Below are 26,048 nucleotides of genomic sequence, written 5' to 3'. Positions count from 1 at the left end.
TTTTCAACCCATGTTTCTATTTCCTGTTAATATTCTCACTCAACCCACACAGGCATCTCATAATGTCAGTACTTCGTGGTGGGTCACTGTTAAACTACTTCCAGATGGTCCTCAGATGCCCATTTGCCACTGCATCTATGTTTCATACAATTCCCTCATATTTGTCCTGTCTCCTTTGTCTCATTCTCTGGTTTCAAGAAACCAGTTCCAAAGGTAGACTTTGGCATAAAACAGAGAAGGGGAGATGAAGTAGCCCCGTTGGGCTTCTCATAAAAATTCGGGCTGTTACATTGGAAGAGGGAATTAAGGTCTATAACCATTAATCTTCTCACCACTGATAAACACTTCAAGTTGTAATAACATGATTGGTTCTAATCCAAATTTTCCCTGAATATTTACTACAATAAAGAATTATCAGAAGCCATGGGAAATATCTCATTTTCTATCCACATAAGTTTTTTCTATCATATTACAGAAATTAAAATTTTACATTGTTTGAGGGAACATCCATATCTAGGGTAATGATTTGGGAAAACTCAAAAGTGAAGTTTTTGTTTTTGTCTTTGATTATGCTGATTATATGAAGCATTAGTGATTCTGTCACAAAAGTTCAGCAATATATTAGTTTTCTGTACAAATCAGAAAATAAATCTCATGGTTTCATTTTGTAAGCTACTTAGAACATATTTTAAAAATATTTTAAAAAGATACTGAGAATTCAATACATTTGAGATTAGATTTAAATTTTGAAATGTTGTTAACTCAAATCCTGCAAACATCTTTACATAATCACCTGAGTGAAAAAAATAGACGCTTCTCTTCTTCCACCAGCTTTTGTAATGTTTTATCAAAATCCTTTTGAATGAAAAAAATTCTTAAAATCGTAAAAAAAATGGTACACAATTGTAAAATTATGCTTTTTAGCAGGAAGTAGGGGGAAAGACATGTTATTTATAACTGTCAAACATGGAGTTTGCCTAGTCTAGACGTTAAGTTTATCTTATTTATTAATCTTCAAGCATATTTCTTTAGTACCAATGGTGTTTTAGATGTTTAACCTCTAACCTATGAGTTATTGAAACATACTAGTTAACTCCAGTGCCTAATTAAGGTAATTGTTTCCTAAACTATTTTTGCAATAGTTCCTTTGAAACTATCATCTGAATGAGCAAGAGAATGTGAAAATGTTTCTACAGTCACTTCAGTGAGTAATCTAAACCCAGTGTATGCCTTTGATGATCACCACTGTCCCCGCCAGAAAAATGCATTTGTAGCACTCTCCTTTCAAGTTTTCAAGGCTCTAGTGTGATCTTTAACATTTCTTTGTGTTGAAAACATTTGCATCATATCATTCTCATTTGATTGACAGAATAACAATCAAGGAAGGCAGAATTTGAAAACACCTTTTTCAAGGTATACCAGGCAAAGTTAGAGCCAGACTAAAATATGTTGCATCCTGATTCCCAAACCTGCTAATGACCTGACGAGTTCATTTGACTATGGCTGAAGCATATATTCCTGTTCCACAGAACTGTATCCGAGAAGCAGCAAGGTAAGAGTCAAAAGCACAGTGGCTTTGAATTAGAAGATTAAAGGTTGGGTACCACAACTGCTGCTTCTAATAAGTTGTGTTTTTTTCCATCATTAAAATGGGACTAATAAAAATCAGACCTAGTACTGGCTTGCTATAAGAATCAAATAATATGATGTAAGTAAAAGGAATTTGTAAATAGCAAAGGGCTATAAAATGTTAAGAATTATTTTTTGTGTGTGCAAATGTTATTACAGCCAGAATTTCCAGAAAATTTATTGTTTATTCAATAAACTATACAAGTCATTTCCTCTTCTCCCTTCTGCCTTCCTTCTATCTGCCATTTAGCCATTCTACTATGTTATCCTTGAAAGGAGATGGTGAACACGTGAACAGGGCAAGTCCTGATTCCATACTTTGCTTCAGGAATAAGATATTACCTGTAGTATTAGAGTCACTGGGCTGTTAGGCATCTTAAATTACTATGTATTATTTTAATGCTCTACTCTGATGTTTGTATTTCTTAAATGAATGGCAATTAAGCAAATTAGCTAAGTAGTGGGAGTTACAGTTTTTTTGAAATCAGATTTTTAAGTACTGCTTTGTACTTTGTTGAATCTAAAGGGAAAAATAGCATGCCCAGCAAATGCATTTTAAAGCTCACTAATACTTGCTATGTTTAAATTCTCCACTAAAAGCTAGACAGTGTCAGCTTTCAGCCTTACAGAATCGGTGGATAATATTTGTTTAGGTGCTTTGCTGGTTGATTTGCATGGAATCAAGCCCAGATGCGGTTACCTTTGTTTCTTCTTATAACTTGCTTATGTCACTAAGGCTGACTTGGTAACTGAAAGGGGATGTAAATAGGCACCAGTGGAAGGATCCATAGATCAAGTGGTGTGCACTGTTTCAAGCCTCTCCCTGGATTCCCAGGAAATCAATATAACACTAAGGCACAGGTATCCCTAGAGAAACTTTATATTGAATTAGGACCAAAAAAAATCAAAGCGTGACCCTCCACAGTGGTACATGGCAGACCAGCACGGACATGGTTGATGGTCCTTGGAGGACAAATGATTCAAAACATCTTGTTTTGGCTTCCAGAAAGTTGCACTGAAGTACAGCCAGGTTTGCAGCACTTTCATGTCAGATCTCGTTCCTCACCCTGGGTTCATACATCTTTCTTTGTTCACTACAATCAGAAATGAATACTTTGTATGTCTGATGAATGGTCCTGTTTTATCAAAGCATGTGTATGTCGGATTAGGTAGTCCTTGAGCTTGCTATGTTAAAAATGAAATGCCAAAGGATCCCCTCTCTGTCCTTAACTCCCAGAACTTCTGGATCTTAAATCGATTCCAAAATAGATCTGGTTGTTTCATGTGACTTTTTCTTGTCATTGGCAAGTTAGATGCTGGTATTTAATCTGCCACCTATGGTCACACAACACCCCATACATGTTCTGATGATTCCATAAGGCAAATTAATGACATTAACATTATCTTAAAACTTTGAGTATCTACAACTAAAGAGACATTGTTCTAGGTTTCTCAGTGAAGTCTCTTAGTGCTAAGAACCAATTACAAAATTCAGTGTGAAATCCTGGAAGATATATGTCATGTAAAATGGGAAATAATCACCTTTTACAGGCATAGTTATTTGTTGTGGCTTTGACAGGTAAGACACCATATTTCAGAAAGCAACTCTATTGTAATTTACTAGAAGTGTGACTTTCCCAAATTGTTTAATGTATGGTATGCAATTGTAAATCCAGTGTTTTACTGTGAAATTTTCAACTGTGTTTTATATAAAATGTAAGTTTTTTAATGGAGTAATGACTTTGATTTGGTCATGTTCCTCCTGGATAAAAGCATTTGTAGAACTAGATAACATGCAAAACAGATGGAACTAAAATTAAATTTGAGAAATTTTAACCAATAAACTATGAATGTGTAATATGACTTGCTGCATCATTTTTGTTTCATAAAATGTAACCAGTGCGTCCCCATTTGCAGTGTCCCTAGTACCATATTGTACTTCACTGCAATAATATTCTAATCTCTATGCTGTGATAACACTATGATTAAGTACTTTTATTATAGAAATGCCTCATGACTGCTGACCTTTTCCAGTTTGTTCTTTATAGAAAAGCACAAACCAAAGTGGGAAAAAAAAATCTAGGCAAGCCAATAAATGGGTAATTGAGGCCTTTCTTTAGCGAGTCAAACATTGCCACCAGGGGAAACACTAGCATTCATCCTGTACACACATACCACCTACATTATTTATTTTCAATTTGTTCTTTTCTCTTCTTTGCAGGTGCCCAGAGATGTGATAAAGGACTGCTCGACTCCGTCTCCGGGCTGAGTCAAAGTGGGTCCCTGCTCTTGATCTTCCTTTGACTTTGTCTGGGGGAAAACAAAACTCATTAGACACACATGCATGCATCATTTCACCTCAAGAATGTCATTTTGACAGTTCCCTTTCAAGAGCATATTGTACATGTTTTCCAATACCTACAATAATCTGCTGGATCCTAATGACATTTAATTTAATTTTAGTCTTTTATGATTTATATATTTTTATCATCATATTGACTGCATTAATTTTTAAAAATTAAAGTAAAACGTACATGAACACAGAAGAACTTTAAAATAGTTCAGGAAATCATTAATGGGTATTACTCCTTTCTTCCTGCTATTCTACACTGAAATCCCTAGTTCTACTCTCAACATTTAAAAACATTCTTTCCAGAAAAATTTCTAATATGCACCCTATATCCACATTTACAATTATTTTTTCTCTGCATAAATGTAAGTTTACAGTGGAAACTGTTTACTTATTACTTTTTTCACATTAAAATACTTGTAAATCATTCCATATTTGCATATTATAGTTCTCTCCTATTTTTTAAATGGCTAATAGCATACTATGTTAAGATTATAACTAACCTTATTAATTTTACTATTTCACTGTCATGAAGATTCAGATTTATCTAAGATTTTTTGTCAAAATCTGTGTGGCCAATCCTGCAAAGAAAATTCTTAAATGCATACAGTTTTGAGTTTATTCAGTAAATAAATTACTGGCAGTGGTATGTACATTTTAAATTTTGGTATACATATTCCAAATTTCATTCTAGCAATTTACAGTACCAGCAAGTGAATAGATGTGCCTGCTTCACCACACACATGCCAAAACTATAAAGTATCAAATGAATATTGGCCAATATTTGGATAATTAAAAAATGCCATATTAATTTATATTATAAAAATCATGAGTGTGGATGAGCATGCTTTAAATATTTATTGTTCATTTGTATTGATTTTTCTGGTCTATTCATTTTTGTCAATTTCAGAATCAAAGTAGTGTTTTTAAATTTATTTGCAATAGCTCTTTGTATACGAGAGTAATGGCCATTTTCTCATCATATGTGCCACCAAAAATGTTCCCAATTTGTTGCTTGACTTTGGAATTTGTTTATGCAGTTTACAAATTTTAAAGTATCTGTTGTCATGTTAGAGTAGGTAGTTAGTCAGACATGAACAGTGCAGGAGAGGACCACCTCCCCAGAAATGTCAAGCAAACATTAGTTGATGGTCTGGTGGTTGCCAAACCATCTCTCTGAAATGATAATTGGCCACAGTCAGCGCTAGCGAAAGATAGTCTCCTGATAGATAGAAAACACCTGAGCTGGTGATCTTAGGCGTTGAATGAGTGGGCTCAAGCATGCACACTAAGAGGCAAAATGGTGGAGTTTAACCAGTATATAACCTTCCTCTGGCAATGCACTACTGGTAAGGGAAAGCACCTCAAGTGAACATGTGCACAGCTTCAGTAAACACACTGTGCATGCAGCCCCTCCCTAGTGCTGGCAGGCCACTGTGCATGTGGGCAGCCCACCTCAAAAGACGAATCAAGAAACGAGAGCTGGAAACCCTAGAACCATTCCAATGTGTAAAACCCCAAGTCAAGGGCCGAACAGGGAACTTGGATCTCTCAAGTCACATGCTTGGCCCACTTCCAAGTGTACATTGCTTCCTTTCATTCCTGCTCTAAAACATTTTAATAAACTCTCAATCTTAAAACTTGCCTTGGTCTCTCCCTCTGCCTTAAACCTACTTCTGCCCCTTGGCTGAATTCTTTCCTCCAAGAAGGCAAGCACTGAGTTTGCTGCAGACCTGTATGGATTTGCCACTGGTTTTAGTCAGACATATCCTTCTATTTCTGGTGTCTAGACATTATGCCCTGCATAGCCAAACTGTTGTCACACAAAAATATATGCAAGTTTCTTCCAATATACTTTGCCCTTACTTTAAAAAGTTTGAACATTTAAATTTTTAATCCAATTGCACTATATTTTAGTAACAAAAAGTAAGGATCTAGCTATATTATTTTCTATCTAAAGGGCTACTGTTCAAGAAAAATAAATAAAGTGGTTATGTTACATTAAGAAATATTTAGTCATTATTTGATCAAATGGTCAGCATACAATTTCATCCTAAATAAATTGAATCTATGTCACAATTATTGCAAAATACAAAAACATTAAAATCTGTTTATTTAAGCTTCATCATAAAATCTCTCTACTATTATAAAAGCTCTTTGATATCTCCCCTTCATAAAAATAATTTGGTTTAGTTGCTATGTCATGGAAGCCATATGACTGTTGCTGATGCCTACTGTGTGCCAGGCTCTGTTCTAGATCTTCCAAATTTATTATTAAAATTGATCCTCATAAATATCCTATGAAATAAGTATTATTATTCTCCATTTACAGATGAGAAAACTGAAGGTCCAATAACACATTAGATGGTCACACATCTAGTAACAGGAGTAGAGTCATTATGTGAAGTCAGATAGGTCTTGAGTCCCTCTTCTTTCCACACACAGAACCAAGTCTCTTAGTGACTTCAATCAGTGTTCGGGACTGCTGCTTTTTATCGACTTTCACATAGAGTAACAGGTATTATAATTCCTGCCCATCTGAGACTTCACTCCAAGTCTTTCACGGACTTTAATTACCCCCACCTCCAAAATTCCCACACCACTCTGGGATGCTTTAATGACCAGCAAATGGGGTGTTTAATTCACTGCAAAAGTCTAACTGAATGTTACTTTTTAAAAAAGCATTCACCTTTGCTACATACTTGAAAGAATATTGAAAATAAAATTTGCTACATTACTATAGACTTGAGTCACTAAAAGTAGATTTTAAAACACTCAGAATAATATCAAAAAGGACACTTTTTAAAAACTTGTGGCTGAACAAAGCACATTTCATTGTTACTGAGAAAAGTTAAGATCATGTCTTCGTGTGTTAAATTTTTTGACTTACATAGAATCTTTGTAAACTACATTTGAAAATGTAATTATTACTCCAGCAAGGAGTAATTTTAAATATATTTAAACTTGAAACAGCCAGAGTTTTCAGACAATCTCTACAGAAATTTCGTAGGTATGGCCAACAGGCTGCTTATACAATATCAATTGGCTTCAAAATGTCAAGTGGAATTACAATGCTAACTACAAAATGAACCGGATTAGATCTTTACAACAGTCAATAAGCCAATTCCCTTCTCAGTGAGATATCTAATTAATAACAGATTTTCCAAATCAAATAATTGCAATTTTATCGTCTTAGAAAAGGTCCCCTCAAAGGGAAGTGTCAAAGAATAATCTGTGTTAGTCTTGACTCTAAATGGAAGAAAAAAAGTTTTCTGTGAAAATATTTAGTCACAATTGAACCCTCATGCAAGATTGGGTTGACAATCATTCTACTTTACTGTAATATTCCTGACAGCAATATTTCTAATCTGCATATCTACATAAACCACAAACACATCAGTATGTACATATATACATAACATATGGGTGTCTGTGTATGTATAACTAGAAATAAGCCAAATGTCCACATGTAAAACAATGCATACAGGCATAGTAATGACCTAGAATATCATAATTCCATTAAACTGAACTTACATAGGAAATAAATGGGAAATGAATGAAACAGTGTCTTCCTATTAACAGAAATATCTCAAAAACATAATATTGAGTACAAAAGCAAAAAATGAAAGATCACAGAAAACATGGCAACATTTTAACAATATTCACAGACACGTAAAACTAAATAACATATTGTTTAGAGAAATGTACAACTGCTGTAAAACTGTATGTAATCACATGACTACAACCAGTTGCACAAGAGGCTAGAAAATAGAATCTCCAGTTGACCACCGTGCCTTACTAAATGGTATTAGTACAGCTGTATTTCTTAAACTGGATTGGGGGTATATAATGATTTGTAATAATATTTTATACTTCATATATATTTTTAATGTAAAATTATTTCACCACAAAAAGGACAATAATAAAGTGATATCAAACCATTTAACAGTGAAACCTGATAAAATTATACAGAGTGGTGGTGGTAGTGGTGGTGGTGGTAGGGAACAAACTGCTTGATATGGATGACTGAGGGCTAAAATCTGAAGAATCAATAGTTGTTAATAAGATAGGGTCGAGGAGCAAAGACAAGGTGTGAGGATCTCAGGCAGAAAGGAGTTCAGCATCTTTGAAGAACTGAAGAAAGTCCAGAAGAGTTCGTATATGATGAAAGGAAGGAAGAGAGGTAAAAAGGGAAACTAGAAGGTAGGCAGAAGTCAGACAGCTCATCCAGCGCCTTTGAAGCCACACTAGAATTTTTGCTCTTGACTATAAGTGCAGTGATAAAAGTATTAGGAAACAAACAAATAAAAAAGCCTAAATTATTTTTTAAAACCTAAAATATATATTTGTAGCGACTTGAGTAAGAAGAATAACTCCCTCTTTCTCCCCTCCCTCTCTCTCTCTCTCTCTCTCTGCGTGTGTGTGTGTGTATTTTTTTTTCTGTCTCCCTCACCCTCTTCTTGTTTCCTATAACAGAGCAGAGATTAGCAAGCTACAGTGCTGGAACACATGAAGCAACAGCAAGATTTTAAACTTTCAAATGACATGAGAACATTTGAGTTTTCAAAAGAAGAAATTGACTTGTAATGTGTGATTTTATTAGAAAGAGACAACAGAAGTTGATAGGAGATTACTCAGGAGCCTGTTTTAGTAGATCAGTAAAAACATGGTAAAGCTTAGACTAAAGTGGTAGCTAGCAGTAGACATGGAGCAAAGCTGGCACATTTGAAATACGTACAGAGATAAAAGTTGCCTGGCTTTGTCACTTAGTTGATTATGAAATTATCTAGTAAGAGTGTTCGGAGTAAAAGGAGAAAATCTAGGCCCTCCCTTTTTCTTTCAGTGATGAAAAAGGTGAAGATTTCAATTGCCATCAGGTCAATGAAGGTAAATGAGTAAAATACAAGAGGAGGAGGTAGTGGTCAGTAAGCAGGATAATTTAATAAGCCATTTTAGTTACTAAGCAACACTGAGAGATGAAAATTTCCAGGAAAAAAATTAAAGTTATGATTAGACTCCACTGAGTTAGGACTTCTGAACAAAACATCATGTATTAGCAATATTCCCTTAACCTCCATCATGTTCTAGGCATTATGCCAGGAACTTTGTCTTGGTTCTTTTTTAATCCTCACTTTGTTAGGCATTAGTTTTTCCATTAACTGAAAGGGAAAAAAAAAGCATAAAACAAACCTAAAGATCATCAAAGTTGTGTACTTGTCCAAATTCACACAGTAAGTGGGAGGGCTGATATTTGAATTCTCAATGAACTTGCTTGAAATCACATGTTCTTTCCAACTCAACATAGTAAATAATAGATCATTGAGCTGTGAGCCTGTCCAATTTTTTTACTTATCTGTGTTATCATGTTGGGTCAAAATGGATCTCTCTTAGGCAGGAATTATTTTCTCTGCTAGATAGGGTCTTCTATTATTTTGCTCTCTTTCTTGCACTAAAAAGGACATACACTGAAATATACTCTCTCTCCAGTTGTCATTTTAGTTTTTATTTCCTTTCCACTTTCTCTCATATCCCTACTTTTACATTGTAAACTACTTTTATAACATGGTTTTTAAAAAAATAGAGCACTTGTTCTCATTTAAATATCAATGCAGAAACTTCTAGTTCAAGATGCAAAGTCCTTTTTAAAAAATTACAATAAAGTTATAAATTTTTATGTTCTAAATTATATAGCATTGAAAAACGTTAAAAACACAGGAAATCTGAAAATCCAAAATCACAGTGAAGTAACTTCATCTGTCTCAGAAATTGATAGCTGTGGTGGCAAAAAATAAATAAAATTATAGTGAATGTTAATACATTGATTTACATGTTATTAATGTTAATACATTAATAATGTTAATGTTAATAATTATCTATAATTAATGAATATCTATGGTATCTACCAAAGAAAGAATTTCTCTTCTTTTCATATGCTCATGGAACATTCATAACAGTTGATTTTGTTCTGCAAAGGCAATTTCAAAAATATTCCAAAAAATAGAAGTCATGTGTATGAAAACAATTCTCCATATAATGGCTCAAACTCTATTTTGATTTACTAAATTTTTGTATTTTTTTATATTAAGAGAAATTAGTAAATTTGTAGACTTTTGGAAATAAAAGACTGTTTTTAAAAAGAAACAATGTTAATAGGCATATTTGATATCCAAACTCAATGGATGTAATCAGATGAATGAGAGAAAAATTAATACCTAAAATGTATCTATTACAAAATATATGATATAAAAATATCTAATACATGAAACAAACTATATATTTAAAATGTTAAATATGTAGAACTTTAAGATACCAAATAAATATAGTAATTTAATAGGAAAACAACAAAAAAGAGTAAACTAGGTTATAGCAACAAAAAAATAAATGAAGCAGAAAACAACATTTTTTCTAAAAGGTGGCCAATTAAATGGAAAGAAGATAAGAGAATTAAACTTTTGGCAACTGTATTCAAGGAAAAAAAATAAGATCAACACAAATAATATTCAGAATGGAAAACAAGATCATGAATTTGGAAGACTTTAAAAATTATAAAATTACTTTGTAGAAAATTGTATTTTCATAGTTCTATTTTTAGATTTAATGAATACTTTGACGGCAGGAGTCAATTACCAAAATAGTTCCAAAAAGTAGTAAAAATTTTGAATAGACCAGTAATGTGGAAAGAAGCAGAGAAAGAGACCATCTCATGTCACTTACCACCCCTCTCTGAGGCCTATTTCAGAGGGTGTTAAAGTCAAGGTTATCAAGCTTTAAAGGAACAAATAATTATTTTGACAACTTCAGAGAATAAAAGAGCCAAAAAATTTCTGAATACATCTACAACTCTGGAAAACTTGGTACCAAAACTAGATGAGTATAAAAAGTATATATATATATATATATACACACACATATATATACACACACATATATACTACTTTCACTTATAGATGCAAAAATCCTAAATAAAACATTAGTAAACTGAATATAGAAGTACAGTAAAAGAAAAATATATCAATCTCATGTAGCATTTATGCTAAGGGTGGTTCCCTTTTAGGGAATCAATATAATTCAGCAGATCTGTAAATAAAAAAAAAAACACATGACCATCTCAGTAAATACCAAATTTTACATATAACTCAGTAAACATTTGTGTTTTTTAAAAAGGTCTTTATAATAAGCAATAGAAGGACTCTTCTTTAAAAATACTCAACAGTAACTAAGGGAACAGCCTTATTTAGAGGGGTGGCAGTTTTTGTAACTTATAAAAAGGCTAAAATCTAAAAATTATATATATTTTAGAGAGAGAGAATGAAGGTAATTTAAACTCATTATGGAAAATTGGGAGATACAGAAAAATAAAAAAGAAAGAATGCCTGATTGGCTTCAATATCAAGAATTTCATGCATTTCCTTCCAAATTTTTATTGCATTTATTTTTTATAAGCTCAACTACAATTAAATAGTATATACACATTTCTTCCTTGAATATGAAAAATAATACATGTGCATTTTACTAAATTTAGAAGTCAAAAACAGTGTAAAGCAGGAAATGAATCTCTTTCATAATACCATCTTCCAGTAATAATTTAACATTTTGGTGAATTTATTTTTTGGCTTTGTTCTAGGCTTTCTTTTTTTTTTTTTTTTTAACATCACTGACCTCATATAAACTAATCTTAAACATAATTAACACAGGAATAATTATAGATCCTAGATATAAAGAGGATTTAAGGGGAAAATATCTGCCAATGAACATGAGACTGGACTTTTAGTTTTGCTCAATTAAAAAAAGCCTGTGACTCAGTTTATTCAATATAAATTTTGAATACATACATCATATATATATGTAATCATTATTAGAAGGTTTGAAATGCAAATGGCCACAAATTAAGCCCTGCTTTGTTTTGTTTTTTAAAGATGAGGTTTTGCTGTATGGCCCAGGCTGGAGTCCAGTGGCTATTCATAGGTGCAATCATCGCAAGCTATAGCCTTGACTTCCTGAAGCTTTGCTTTTGTGATGGGAAATAAAAAGACAGGTTCTGCTTGCTGAGTTGTAGTGCATGTTATGCTACACTGGCCAGATGCCTGCTCAGGACTAAAAGCCTGGAGTCTATAGCTGCTGGGAGTGTACCTGTCCAGAACCATCACCTCTTAGGCCTGTCCACTTATGAATTTCCCTCAGGTGAAGTGAGTGACTCTTCCCAGAACATCCTGCATTCAATGACGGTCCATACGGGACTGTAATGAGGGGCCTCTGCCCAATTCGAGACAACTCTGCAGAGCACCCAGTTTTAGCTGCTGGTGAACATGGAGTCAGCAAATATCTTATAACTGCATTGCAGCCCAGTGTGTCCCTCTGCCCACTCTTCTTCCTTTTATTCCTTTGTATAAACTTGTATCCCAAAAGTGCTGCTTAAAAAAAATTTCCTGTATGAACTGTGGGGGAAAAAATGTGCCCCAGATAAACTACTTGCTGATACACAAAAATGACTACAAGTGAAAGAGGAATCCTGTAGAGAATTGATGAAGGGTGTTGTTTACACTGTGAACTGAAGAATCCTTCTGGATTAATATATAACTGGTCCAAATTTGTTAAGGAAAGACACAAATTTATATCTTCCACATTCTTAAGTTTACAATTTTGAATCGTTTCTGTTGGCTGGAATACATTGTCATTTTTTAAAGAAAAGTATATGGATTGTATATTTTATCATTTTCCACGTATTGAATTGTACAACAGTCTATTGTTAATTTTGTTACTATGAGAGTGTTACAAAAACCTGCTAATCTCTAGGTCTAGCAAGAGCAATAGCATACTGCCAGGGTCAGGGCAGGGGAAGCACTCCAAACCTGTGTAGGCAACAGGGGAAGTGTTGTCTGCAGAATTTTAAAAACAATAATAAATCCAACTACATTTGGTCAGCTTTGTATTCTTACCATGCATTTGCAATTCTAAACAAAAAATCTTTTGTTGATTTAGGTTCAAAACAATTGCATGGTTACTGTTAAATTTTAATAGTATATGGAAGCTTCAAATTAGCACATTTATAGTACAAATTACATACTGGGAAAAATATTTCTAAACCACTAATCTGACAAAGGACTTAGATGTAGAATATATAAAGAACTCTGAATACTCAACAATAAGAAAACCAAACAATCCAATTAGAAAATAAGCAAAAGACATTTCACTAGAGGATATAAGAATAGCAAATAACCACATGAAAAGATGTTTAAAAACACTAACCATTAGGGGCATGCAAATTGAGACTACAATGAGATATCAATAGACACCATATGAGATATCAATACACAACAGCTAAAATAAAAAATAGTTACAGTATCAAATTCTGGTGAAGATGTGCAGAAACTGGATCTCTCACACATTGCTGGTGGAAATGTGAAGTAAAACAGTCATTCTATGCCGGGCTCAATGGCTCACACTTGTAATCCCAGCACTTTGGGAGGCCAAGGCGGGCGGATCACTTGAGGTCAGGAGTTCAAGACCAGCCTGTTCAACATGATGAAACCCCGTCTCTACTGAAAATACAAAAATTAGCTGGGTGTGGTGGCGTGCACCTGTAATCCCAGCTACTCAGGAGCCTGAGGCATGAGAATTGCTTGAACCTGGAGGGCAGAAGTTGCAGTGAGCTGAGATCGTGCCACTGTCTCAGCCTAGGGGACAGAGGGAGACTCTGTCTCAAAACAAAAGAAAAAAAATAAAAAGAAAAACAGTCAATCTAAAAAATAGGTTGGGAATTTCTTGAAGAAAAAAGCCTTAAACGTATACTTAACATACAAGTGAGCAATTGCATTGTTGGGCAATTATCCCAGAGAAATGAAAGCATGTCCTCATGAAGCCCTGTGCACAACTGTTAAGTAAACTGGTCTATCTATACCATGAAATACAATTCAGACTTAAAAAAGAATAAACAAGGGATGTAGGCAGCAACTTGAATTGATCTCCAGGGCATTATGTCCAGTGGAAAAAGTTAATCTCAAGAGTTTACACATTGCATTATTTCATTATAGCATTCTCTAAATGTTGTAGATGGAGAACAGACTAGCAGTAGTAGGGTTAGGGATGGTAGAGGGTGATGGGGTTGGTATGACTGTAAAAGACTAGCAAAAGGGAGATTTTTGTAGTGATAGAATTTTTAACAAAAGCAAAGCAATGTTTATTGCTGGGCTGGAGAACTGTAAGTGAACCTGAAACTGCCCAATCTAAGGAAGTAGGCCTGAAATCTTGAGTCAGTTTAGTTCACACACGTGAAGTGTATGTGAAAAAAAAAAAAAACTAATGTAATGCAAAAATAGGTGATATATACATCCTTAAAGTACTAATACTTAAAAAAATTTCTCCTACCAAATATTCTGATATTGGCCATTTTGAATATGGATCTTCACAAGTAAAACAGTTCAGAGACTGGGTATTTCATTGTATTTGACTTACAGTTAGTTTCATCATGATAGAAGACTCACCATGGTGCACAAATATAGTTAGATAGAATAAATAGGAGCTAGTATTTGATAGCACAACAGAGTGATTACAATCAATAGTAATTTATTGTACATTTTACAATAACTAAAAGGGTATAACTGGAATGTTTGTAACACAAAGAAATGATAAATGCTTGAGGGGATGGATACTCCATTTACCCTGATGTGACTATTATGCATTGTATGCCTGTACCAAAATATCTTATGCATCCCATAAATACCTACATCTATGATGTACCCATAAAAATTAAAAATAATTGGCCGGGAACGGTGGCTCACGCCTGTAATCCCAGCACTTTGGGAGGCCGAGGCGGGCAGATCATGAGGTCAAGAGATCAAGATCATCCTGGCCAAGATGGTGAAACCTCGTCTCTACTAAAAATACAAAAAATTAGCCAGGCGTGGTGACACACACCTGTAGGCCCAGCTACTCTGGAGGCTGAGGCAGAAGAATCACTTGAACCTGGGAGGCGGAGGTTGCAGTGAGCTGAGATTGCACCATTGCACTCCAGCCTGGCGACAGAGCAAGACTCCATCTCAAAATAATAATAATAATAACAACAATAAATAAATAAATAAATAAATAAAAATAATTAAAGAAAGAAGTCCATCTCAAAATCTAAATCTTCTCAAAGTCAACATGTAGCTATTATTTGTTACCAACGTCAGAAAGCCAGAAACTTAGATTATAAGAAAAAATCTCAAAAAAACTTCCCCCCAGTATTAGAAAATGATACAAAGTATGAATTTTGATTTTTGAAAAACTTTATACTACCTTGTAAGAAATAGTCTGCCTACAGTGAACTGATTATTATTTGGTATCATTGGTTGGAGATTTATGTCTTTCTGGGAAGATGGCAGATACTGCAATTTTGAATCTTACTTCTTCAGTAGAGAACATGACATTTTAAGAAAAAATTGAGAAAATGTTTAATGGAATTTAGCTTTGAAAGGTAGTTCAAAAAACTAGGCATATCACAATACATGATTATCCTTTGCCTATAGGTGATCCTCTAAAGTTAAATAAGTTATGAGGAAATGAGAATTTTCCTCCTTACAAAAATATCGTAAAATTTGCCTAGGAAGTCCTGACTATGGGAAGACCCTCCTATGTTTGTACTATATGATACCAAAACAAAACCAAAAATTACCCTATTAGTGGTTAAGAATAAAAGGAATATTTTGGTTTTCCTACTCCTTGCATTAACTTCCTGATAGTATTTCCCAAATCTTGTGTTTGTAATGCCCCCAAATGGCACAATTTCAGAATAATTTGATGCTCCCAATATTAAAATAACTTCAATTCAACTTAAATGTCAAAAATAAATATGACTCCCACAACAGTTTCACAATAGGTGCTGGAAATTCATTGTCTTTTTATAACCCAATCAGTTACAAGGAAGATACTGTGAGACATCAAGCTCATATGAACAATTTCTGACTTCGTCTAGATCATATATGGTTGGAAAAATAGACGTAATTGAGGATATGGTGGTACATATGAGCACTAAATGGAAGTATTTGTGGAATATAAGGAAGACATTTATAAGGGAGAATAAGAACAATGAAAAAATCAATAGAGAAACTAGCCTCTGGTCTGAGCCTAGAAAACATACTTTTGGCCAAGCTTATGGAAGAAAGAGAATTCTAGACTGAGAACGCTTGAACAAAAATACGTTAGAATATCATTTGAGAAAAATATTACACACATTATGCGTGGTGGTGTGTAATGGATGCTGCGGGAGACAAAATTGAGAGTAAACTTTCAGCAAAATTTATTAGAGATCTTGCATAATAGGCTAAAAAATTCAATCCTTTTTTTTTTTACTTTTAGAAAAAAACTTCATTAAATACTCAAAAGCATACTTCTCAAAATCACAGAAGAGTTTCCAAATACAAGTGTTAGAAGGAAAAAAAAAAAAGCTAAAAGCCAATCAGAAACAGTTCGGGTGTGCAGAGGACTGGACGGGGGACAGGGACTGCACATGGGAAGGAGCCACTTGTGTATTCCATAATTTGATCTTGTTGTGCCAGAATGCATGCTTTTTTTCCCTCCAAATGAGGAATTCATTTCAAATCGGAATTTCTTTTATTCTCCTGGAATTGAAATGCTTAGTGCTATCCCTAACATCAACCATGGGATTTTTGAAGTTATCCCAAATTTGCAATGCAAAGCACTTTTATGTATCTTCCAGTTGTAGATCGGAATAGCAAAAGTGAATGCTAAGACCAAAGTTTTACCCTCCTAAAGAAAGACGTTCCCTTCTAGAGAGCAAATCTATCATGAAATGTCGAAACTAGAAGAGAATAAAATGAAAGGAAAAAAACCTAGAAAAATATCCTAAAATATCAAATGTGGTCATTTCTAAATATAAGCCATAATTATAGCTTTACCTATTGTTCTTATTGTTCCTATGCTGTTTCTACAATGTTGCATCAACTACACTTAGCTTTACTCTCCCAAAATCTTGGTGATGAAGCCTTCTGAGCGTGCTTTCCAAGCAAAGATAAAGTTATAGTAATATCAAAGATTAGGTGAGGTTTATAGAAAGATATATATCCAGGCTTACCAAAGTATTAAGTCAAGAATATAGTATGTGATCAGCTTTCAAAGCATTTACAAGAGCTGCAAGTTAGTGTAACAGCTGTCTCCATAAACAGAGGAAATGTGGGGAAGCCTCGGAATGCCCTTCTGGTTATGGCACATTGGAATCCTAACTCTTAAAAGAAATATTGGGGTTATCTAGATGAGGAAGATGTTATCTGACTTCTGCTTTTGGATTTGTAGTGATGTATTTATTAAAGAAAGGTTTTAGAAGCAGAAAGACCAAACAAATGGTACTAGCTATAAAATCTCTAATGGATTGGTAAGAACTATCCTTTGGTTATTTACTTTTTAGAACATATTTCTGACAGTATTTATCAAGGACATAAATAAAGAAATCATCCAGCAACACCCACCAAAAGAAAAAAAGTCCCTGCATATTGTATCTATAGCAAGCATAATAATATGACAGAAATAGGATTCTTTTATTCACTATTTTATTCTAATGCTTAGTCAAATATTGGTTAGGAGTTTCTTTTATGGAAATTCTAATCACACAAAATAATGTATGAATCAAGAAAGATAATGTGTTTTTCTCAATTTTTTCTTTTCAAAAATTGCAATCACTCAATTGTCCCTAATCATTGCTATTACTTTCTATTTATATATTTTTTTCCACAGAATTTATGAAGACATTGACTAACGCTGTCTCTGGAATCTTTCATAGATAAAATGGCCCTAAAAGCAAAATTTTATTGCTCCTCTGGTTGTGCAATTCAACATGTTGTTATTGAAAAGTTGCCAGTTGTTTAGTTCTATTTACAGTGTGTGAAATTTAAAGTGAGTAGTGGGGGATACATGGTTTAAACGACCCCCAAATTCATCATGGAGCATAAAACTGATGGAAACGGTTTGGAAACAAATAGATTAAAATACAAGGTTACAAATACTATTAATAAGCATCAGAAACATTAGACAATGCTTCTGAAAAGGAAAAAATTTCATATGGATTTAGGAATGATAGTTTATTTGGCAAAAGGAAAGTATGAGCCAAGGCTTAGTAGTAGCAATAACACGGCAAACTCAGGAAAGAATAAGGCATCCAGCATAAGAGAACAGTAATTGTCAAAATGCTTAATACATCTTGAAGCATTTTTTGAACATTATCAGTAAGTTGACGACAAATATGTTTGTTATAAACAGTGGTTAGAAATTTTCAAAAATGTTTTTCTTCTAGGAAAAGTAATGGGACAGAAAAAAAATGAGACAGAGAGACATGTAGAAACAGGAAGAAATAAAGTAACACTTATTGAGCATCTCTTAAGTTTCAGTTAATCACTAGGCATAAACTATATTAATATAAATCTAATATTAACCCTTTGGGGTAAGTTTTGTCCCCTCTATTACTTAGTAGAAGAGAAGACTTGAGGTAAAAGAGCTTACATATTTTGCTTAGTGTCATATTGCTAGAAATAAGTAGACCCAGCATTGATTTGGAGGTCTATATGTTTCTAAAACCTGTGTCTTTTCCACTAGGCATACTGAATTAGAAATAATGATGACAACACTCACTCCTTATAACCTGAGAAACCAGTGACATCACTGAAATTGTCAGGAGAGACGTGAAAAATAAACAAGGAAAGATAGGAGAAAAAGGTGGAAAGTGTAATAAAAGGTTAGATTGTCTATAATTATGGCCATGGGGCCAGGCGTGGTGGCTCAGGCCTGTAATCCCAGCACTTTGGGAGGCTGAGACTGGCAGACTGCTTGAGGTCAGGAGTTCAAGACCAGACCAGCCAACATGGTGAAACCCCGTCTCTACTAAAACTACAAAAATTAGCCAGACATGGTTGTGTGTGCCTGTTATCCCAGCTACTTGGGAGGCTCAGACAGGAGAGTTGCTTGAACCTAGGAGACGAAGGCTGCAGTGAGCCTAGATCACACCACTGCACTCGTCTGGGTGACAGAGTGAGAACCTGTCTCAAAACTAAGTAACTAAGTAAGTAAATATGGCCAGCAATTAGCCATCACATTCTTATTCATATATGCTTTTCTTCCTACCAATAGATAGAGGTTGTTTTCTCTCCCCTTGAATTTGAGCTGGTCCTGTGACTTTCTTTGACCATTAAAGTATGGCAGAAAAGACTGTGTGTGACTTCTGGACTTATGCAGCTTCCATATGTGCCCTCTTGAGATCCAACCATTATGTAAAGTCTCAAAGCTCAACTAATGAATAAGAAGAGAAAGCAAGACAGAGAGAGAGAACTAGACATCTTAGACAATGGAATGACCCCCAGTGATTCTACCCTTCCCAGTTAAGGGCCCTGTTAAGACACCAGATATATCAATGAAGTCCTTCAGAATATTCTGTCCCCAGCCAAGTTCCAAGCTGATAGCAGCTACATGAATGAATCCAGCCAATACCATATGAAACATAAGAACCACGTAGCTAACCCACAGAATCATAAAATATAAAAACTATTTTTGTTTTCAATTTTTCAAGTTTTGGGGAAATTTGCTATGCAGCAAAGACTAATTGGTACAATGAGTTTGGGGATCTTGAAATGGAGAGAACAAGTCATCAGGAAAATATAGGCATAGCCGGAGGGTAGTGCCACCTTAGTCTCTATCTTTATTCAAAACTGGAGCCTATATCTGATATTAACAGCTACTTCTATTAAAATATAAATACTCTCTGGAAGAAATAGCTGCTTAGCAGGAATTAGTTGACAATCAATAGAATACCAACATTCGGCACAGAATGAAGGGAATGATTTTACCTAAGCCTGACTCAGAAAAAGGAGTTTAAAAAGTACCAGAGACACTTCATGATTTTGCAGAGCCTTGGCTCTGCTCATGTCTAGTTAATATCAACACCATTACCTCCAAAATAAATCATAATCATTTATTATATATATATATTTTTAACTTTCATTGTAAGTTCAGGGGTACATGTGCAGGCTTGTTACATAGGTAAATGTGTCATGGCAGGCAGGGGCACGGGTTGTTGTGCAGATTATTTCATCATCCAGGTATTAAGCCTAGTATCCTTTAGTTATTTTTCTGGATCTTCTCTCTCCTCCCATCCTCTACCCTCCTATAGGCCCCGGTGTGTATTGTTCCACTCTATGTGTCTATGAGTTCTCATCATTTAGCTCCCACTTATGAGTAAGAACATGTGGTATTTGGTTTTGTGTTTCTGCATTAGTTTGCTAAGAATAATGGCCTCCAGCCTCAACAATGTCCCTGCAAAAGGCATGATCTTGTTCTTTTTTATGGGTGCATAGTATTTTGTGATGTATATGTACATTTTCTTTGTCCAGTCTATCATTGATGGACATTTAGGTTGATTCCATGTTTTTGCTATTGTGAATAATGCTCCAATGAACATACATGTGCATGTCTTTATAATATTATAGAATGATTTACAGTTCTTTGGGTATGTACTCAGTAAGGCGATTGCTGGGTCTAATGGTATTTCTATCTTTAGGTCTTTGAGGAATTGCCAAACTGTCTTCCACACTGGTTGAACTGATTTACACTCCCACCAAAAGTGTATTAGCATTCATTTTACTCCATAACATCACCAACATCTGTTACTTTTTGACATTTCACAGTGGCCATTCTGACTGTTGTGAGATGCTATCTCATTGTGGCTTTGATTTGCATTTCTCTAATGATAAGTGATGTTGAGCTTTTATTCATGACTGTTGGCAACATGTATGTCTTCTTTTGAGAATTGTCTGTTCATGTCCCTTGCCCATTTTTTAATGGGGTTGTTTTTTTCTTGTCAATATGTTTAAGTTCCTTATAGATGCTGGATATTAGACCTTTGTTAGATGCATAGTTTGCAAAAAATTTTCCGCCATTCTTTGGGTTATCTTTCTACATAGACAGTGTCTTTTGCTGTGTAGAGCTCTTTAGTTTAATTAGGTCCCATTTGTCATTGTTGCAATTTCTTTTCGTGTCTTCATCATGAAATCTTTGCCCATGCCTATGCCCTAAATGGTATTGCCTAGGATGTCTTCCAGGGTTTTTATGGTTTTGAGTTTTACATTCAAGTCCTTAATTCATCCTGAGTTAATTTTTTAATATGGTGTAAGGAAGATGTCCAGTTTCAATCTTCTGCATATGGCTAGCCAGTTATCCCAGCACCATTTATTGAATAGGGAGTGCTTTCCCTATTGCTTGTTTTTGTCAGGTTTGTTGAAGATCACATAGCTTAGTGATCTTAAGTAAGCATGTGGTCTTATTTCTGAGTTGTCTATGCTGTTCCATTGGTCTATTTGTCTGTTCTTACATCAGTACCATGCTCTTCTGGTTACTGTACCCCCGTAGTACAGTTTGAAATCAGGTAGCCTGATACCTCCAGCTTTGTTCTTTTTGCTTAAAATTGCCTTGGCTGTTTGGGCCCTTTTTTGGTTCCACACGAATTTTAAAACATTTTTTTTTCTAGTTCTGTGAAGAATGTCAATGGTAGTTTAATGGGAATAGCACTGAATTTATAAATTGCTTTGGGCAGTATGGGCATTTTAATTACATTGATTGTTCCTATCCATGAGCATGGAACGTTTTTCCAATTGTGTGATCTCTGATTTCTTCATGTAGTAGTTTGTAGTACTCCCTGTGGAGATCTTTCACCCCCCTAGCTAGCTGTATTCCTAGGTATTTTATTGTTTTGTAGCAACTGTGAGTGAGAATTCGTTCATGGTAAGGTTTGATTCTGTGTCCCCACCCAAATCTCATCTCCAGTTGTAATTCATATAATCCCCACATGTTGAGGAAGGGACCTGGTGGAAGGTGGCTGAATCATGGGAGTGGTTTTCCCCTGCTGTTCTTGTGATAGTGAGTGAGTTCTCATGAGATCTGATGGTTTTGTAAGTGTTTGGAAGTCCCTCCTTTACTCTTCTTTCTTTCCTGCTTCCTTGTGAAGAAGGTACTTGCTTTCTTCTTTACCTTCTGCCATGATTGTAAGTTTCCCGAGGCCTCCCCAGCCATGTGGAACAGTGAGTCAATTAAGCCTCTTTCCTTTATAAATTGCCCAGTCTCTATAATAACTCCATTCGCCTGGAAACCACACTCCCATCGCCCACAGCAGCCACACCAAGCCCTGCCCAAAGAAAGTATGAGCTCAGACACACCTAACCCTGCCCCATTGGATGGCCTTTCTCTACCCACCCTGGTAGCCGAAGACAAATGACATAATCTCTTGGGAGCTCTATGGCTCCACCCACTGCCTGATCCTATACTACTACAGCTGATGTGCTCTCAAAAATGCCACCACCTGGCTGAAGGCCAACCAATATAAAACCAGTGCACTTAACAAAAATATAACCAAGAACCTTCACAGGGTCCACTTCAGTCCCCTGCTACCTCCACTGGAGCAGGTGATGGCATCCATGGCTGACAGACCTGAAGACGAATCACATCATAGGACTCTTTGCAGACACGCTCCAGTAACAACCTAGAGCCCAGTTGCTCCACTGGGTGGCTAGATCCGGAAGAGAAATAACAATCATTGCAGTTCGGATCTCAGGAAGCCCCATCCTTAGGGGAAAGGGAAGAGCACCACATCAAGGGAGCATCCTGTGGGACAAAAAAATCTGAACAGCAATCAAGAGTCCCAGATCTTCCCTGTGACATAGTCTACCCAAATGAGAAGGAACCAGAAAATCAATTCTGGTAAATGACAAAACAAGGTTCTTTAACACCCCAAAAGATCACACTAGCTCACCAGCAATGAATCCAAACCAAGACAAAACCTCTGAATTGCCAGAGAAAGAATTCAGAAGACAATTATTTTATTTTATTATTATTATTTTTTTTTTGAGACACAGTCTTGCTCTGTCGCCCAGGCTGGAGTGCAGTGGTGCGATCTGAGCTCACTGCAAGCTCTGCCTCCCGGGTTCACACCATTCTCCTGCCTCAGCCTCTTGAGTAGCTGGGACTACAGGTGCCCACCACCACGCCCAGCTAATTTTTTGTATTTTTAGTAGAGACGGGGTTTCACTGTGTTAGCCAGGATGGTCTCGATCTCTTGACCTTGTGATCCGCCTGCCTCGGCCTCCCAAAGTGCTGGGATTACAGGCGTGAGCCACCATGCACGGCCCAGAAGCCAATTATTAAGCCAATCATGGACGCACCAAAGAAAGGTAAAATCCAATTAAATAAATTTAAAAAATACAGGATATGACTGGAAAAAGCTCCAATGAAATAGCAAACGTAAAAAACAATCACGATTTCTGGAAATGAAAGACACACTTAGAAAATTGCAAAATGCACGGGAAAGTCTCAGCAACAGAATTGAACAAGTAGAAGAAAGAACTTCAGGGCTTGAAGACAAGGCATTTGAATTAACCCAAGCCAATAAAGACAAAGAAAAAAGAATAAAAAAATTAACAAAGCCCCCAAGAAGTTTGGGATTATGTCAAAAGACCAAACCTAAGAATAATTGGTGTTCCTGAAGAAGAGAAATCTAAAAGTTTGGAAAACATGTTAGAGGGAATAATCAAGGAAAGCTTCCCTGGCCTTGCTAGAGATCTAGATACCCAAATACAAGATTCTCAAAGAAAACCTACGCAATTCATTGTAAAAAGATCATTGCCTAGGCACATAGTCATCAAGTTATCTAAAGTCAAGACAAGGGAAAGAATCTTTAGAGCTGTGAGGTAAAAGCTTCAGATAACCTATAAAAGAAAACCTATCAGATTAACAGCAAATCTCTCAACAGAAAGCTTACAAACAAGAAGGGATTGGGGTCCAATATTTAGCCTCCTAAAACAAAACAATTATCAGCTAAGAATTTTGTATGCAGTGAAACTAAGCTTCATAAATGAAGGAAAGATAAAGTCTTTTCCAGATACAGACAAAAGATGCTGAAAGAATTCACCACTACAAAGCCAGCACTACAAGAACTCCTAAAAGGAGCTTTAAATTTCTAAACAAATCCTCGAAATACACCAAAATAGATTATTCTTAAAGCATAAATCTCACAGGACCTATAAAACAGTAACAGAATGAAAAAAAAGGTATTCACGTAACAAATAGCACAATGAATAGAATAGTACCTCACATCTCAATACTAACATTTAAAGAAAATGGCCTAAGTGCTCCAATTAAAAGATACAGAATGTCAGAATGGGTAAGAATTCATGAACTAAGTATCTGCTGTCTTCAAGAGACTCACCTGACATGTAAGGACTCATGTAAACTTAAGGTAAAGGGGTGGAAAAAGATATTCTATGAAAATGGACACCAAAGATGAGTAGTAGTAGCTATTCTTATATCAGACAAAAAAAAAAAAAAAAAACACACACAAACTTTAAAGCAACAGCAGTTAAAAAAGACAAAGAAGGACATTATATAATGATAAAAGGACCGATCCAATAGGAAAATATCACAATCCTAAATATATATGCACCTAACGCTGGAGCTCCCAAATTTATAAAACAATTGCTACTAGACCTAAGAAATGACATAGACAGCAACACAATAATAGTGGGGGACTTCAATACCCCACTGACAGCACTAGACAGGTCATCAGGACAGAAAGTCAACAAAGAAACAATGGACTTAAACTATACTCTAGAACAAATAGACTTAACAGTTATTTACAGAACATTCTACCCAACAACTGCATAATATACATTCTACTCATCAGCACACAAAACATTCTCCAAGATAGACCATATGATAGGTCACAAAAAGTCTCAATAAATTTAAGAAAATAGAAATTATATCAAGTACTGTCTCAGACCACAGTGGAATAAAATTGGAAATCAACTCCAATAGGAACCCTCAAAACCATGCAAATACATAGAAATTAAATAACCTGCTCTTGAATGATCATTAGGTCCACAATGAAATCAAGATGTAAATTCAAAAATTCTTTGAACTGAAAAATAGTGACACAATGTATCAACACCTCTGGGATACAGCAAAGACAGTGCTAAGAGAAAAGTTCATACCATTAAATGTTCACATCAAAAAGTCTGAAAGAGCAAAAATAGACAATCTAAGGTCGCACCTCGGAGAACTAGAGAAACAAAAACAAACCAAACCCAAACCCAGCAGAAGAAAAGAAATAACAAAGATCAGGGCAGAACTAAATAAAATTAAAACAAAAACAAATACAAAAAATAAATGAACCAAAAACCTGGTTCTTTAAAAAGATAAATAAAATGCATAGACCATCGGCAAGATTAAGCCAAAAAGAAGGGAGAAGATCCAAATAAGCTCAATTAGAAACAAAATGGGAGATATTGCAACAGATATCACAGAAATTCAAAAGATCATTCAAGGCTACTATGAATACCTTTACGTGCATAAACTAGAAAACCTGGAGGAGATGAATAAATTCCTGGAAATATGCAACCCTCCTAGATTAAACCAGGAAGAAATAGAAACTCTGAACACACCAGTAACAAGCAGAGAGACTGAAATGGTAATTTTAAAGTTACCAACAACAACAAAAAAATTCCAGGACCAGATAGATTCACAGCTGAATTCTATTAGACATTCAAAGAAGAATTGGTACCAATCATATTGACACTATCCCAAAAGACAGAGGAAGAGGGAATCCTCCCTAAATCATTCTATAAGGCCAATATCACCCTAACACCAAAACCAGGAAAGGGCGTAACAAAAAAAGAAAGCTATAGACAGATATCCCTGATGAACACAGATGCAAAAATTCTCAAAAAAAAAAAAAAATACTAGTGACCCAAACCCAACAGCATATCAAAACAATAATCCACCATGACCAAGTGGGTTTCATACCAGTAATGTAGGGATACATTCATAGGTATGTATACATTAAGGATACATAGGTAAATAGATATGATACACCACATAAACAGAATTAAAAACAAAAATCATATGATCATCTCAGTAGATGCAGAAAAAGCATTCAACAAAATCCAGCATCTCTTTATGATTAAGACCCTCAGCAAAATCAGCACAGAAGGGTCATACCTTAAGGTAATAAAAGCCACCTCTGAGAAACCCATAGCCAATATTATACTGA

The 26,048-nt window shown here is 35.1% G+C and overlaps 1 protein-coding gene across 4 annotated transcripts in view; it reads right to left on the bottom strand.

Annotated features, from left to right (window-relative positions):
* Positions 1-26,048, bottom strand: part of KCNH8 (potassium voltage-gated channel subfamily H member 8) — a 398,058-nt gene that overhangs the window by 200,723 nt on the left and 171,287 nt on the right. For 3 of the 4 annotated variants that reach the window (XM_055109557.2, XM_034955949.3, XM_008951643.5), the window contains one exon: positions 3,812-3,939. In XM_055109557.2, coding sequence (XP_054965532.1) covers positions 3,812-3,939 — 128 coding nt within the window. Of the gene's footprint in view, positions 1-3,811; positions 3,940-26,048 lie in introns of those variants that run through there. The other variant, XM_055109558.2, reaches the window with a different exon arrangement.

Source organism: Pan paniscus, chromosome 2 (genome assembly GCF_029289425.2).
Source record: "Pan paniscus chromosome 2, NHGRI_mPanPan1-v2.0_pri, whole genome shotgun sequence".
In the NCBI taxonomy this organism is placed as follows: Eukaryota; Metazoa; Chordata; class Mammalia; order Primates; family Hominidae; genus Pan; species Pan paniscus.
This window is presented reverse-complemented; position numbering and strand designations above follow the sequence as displayed.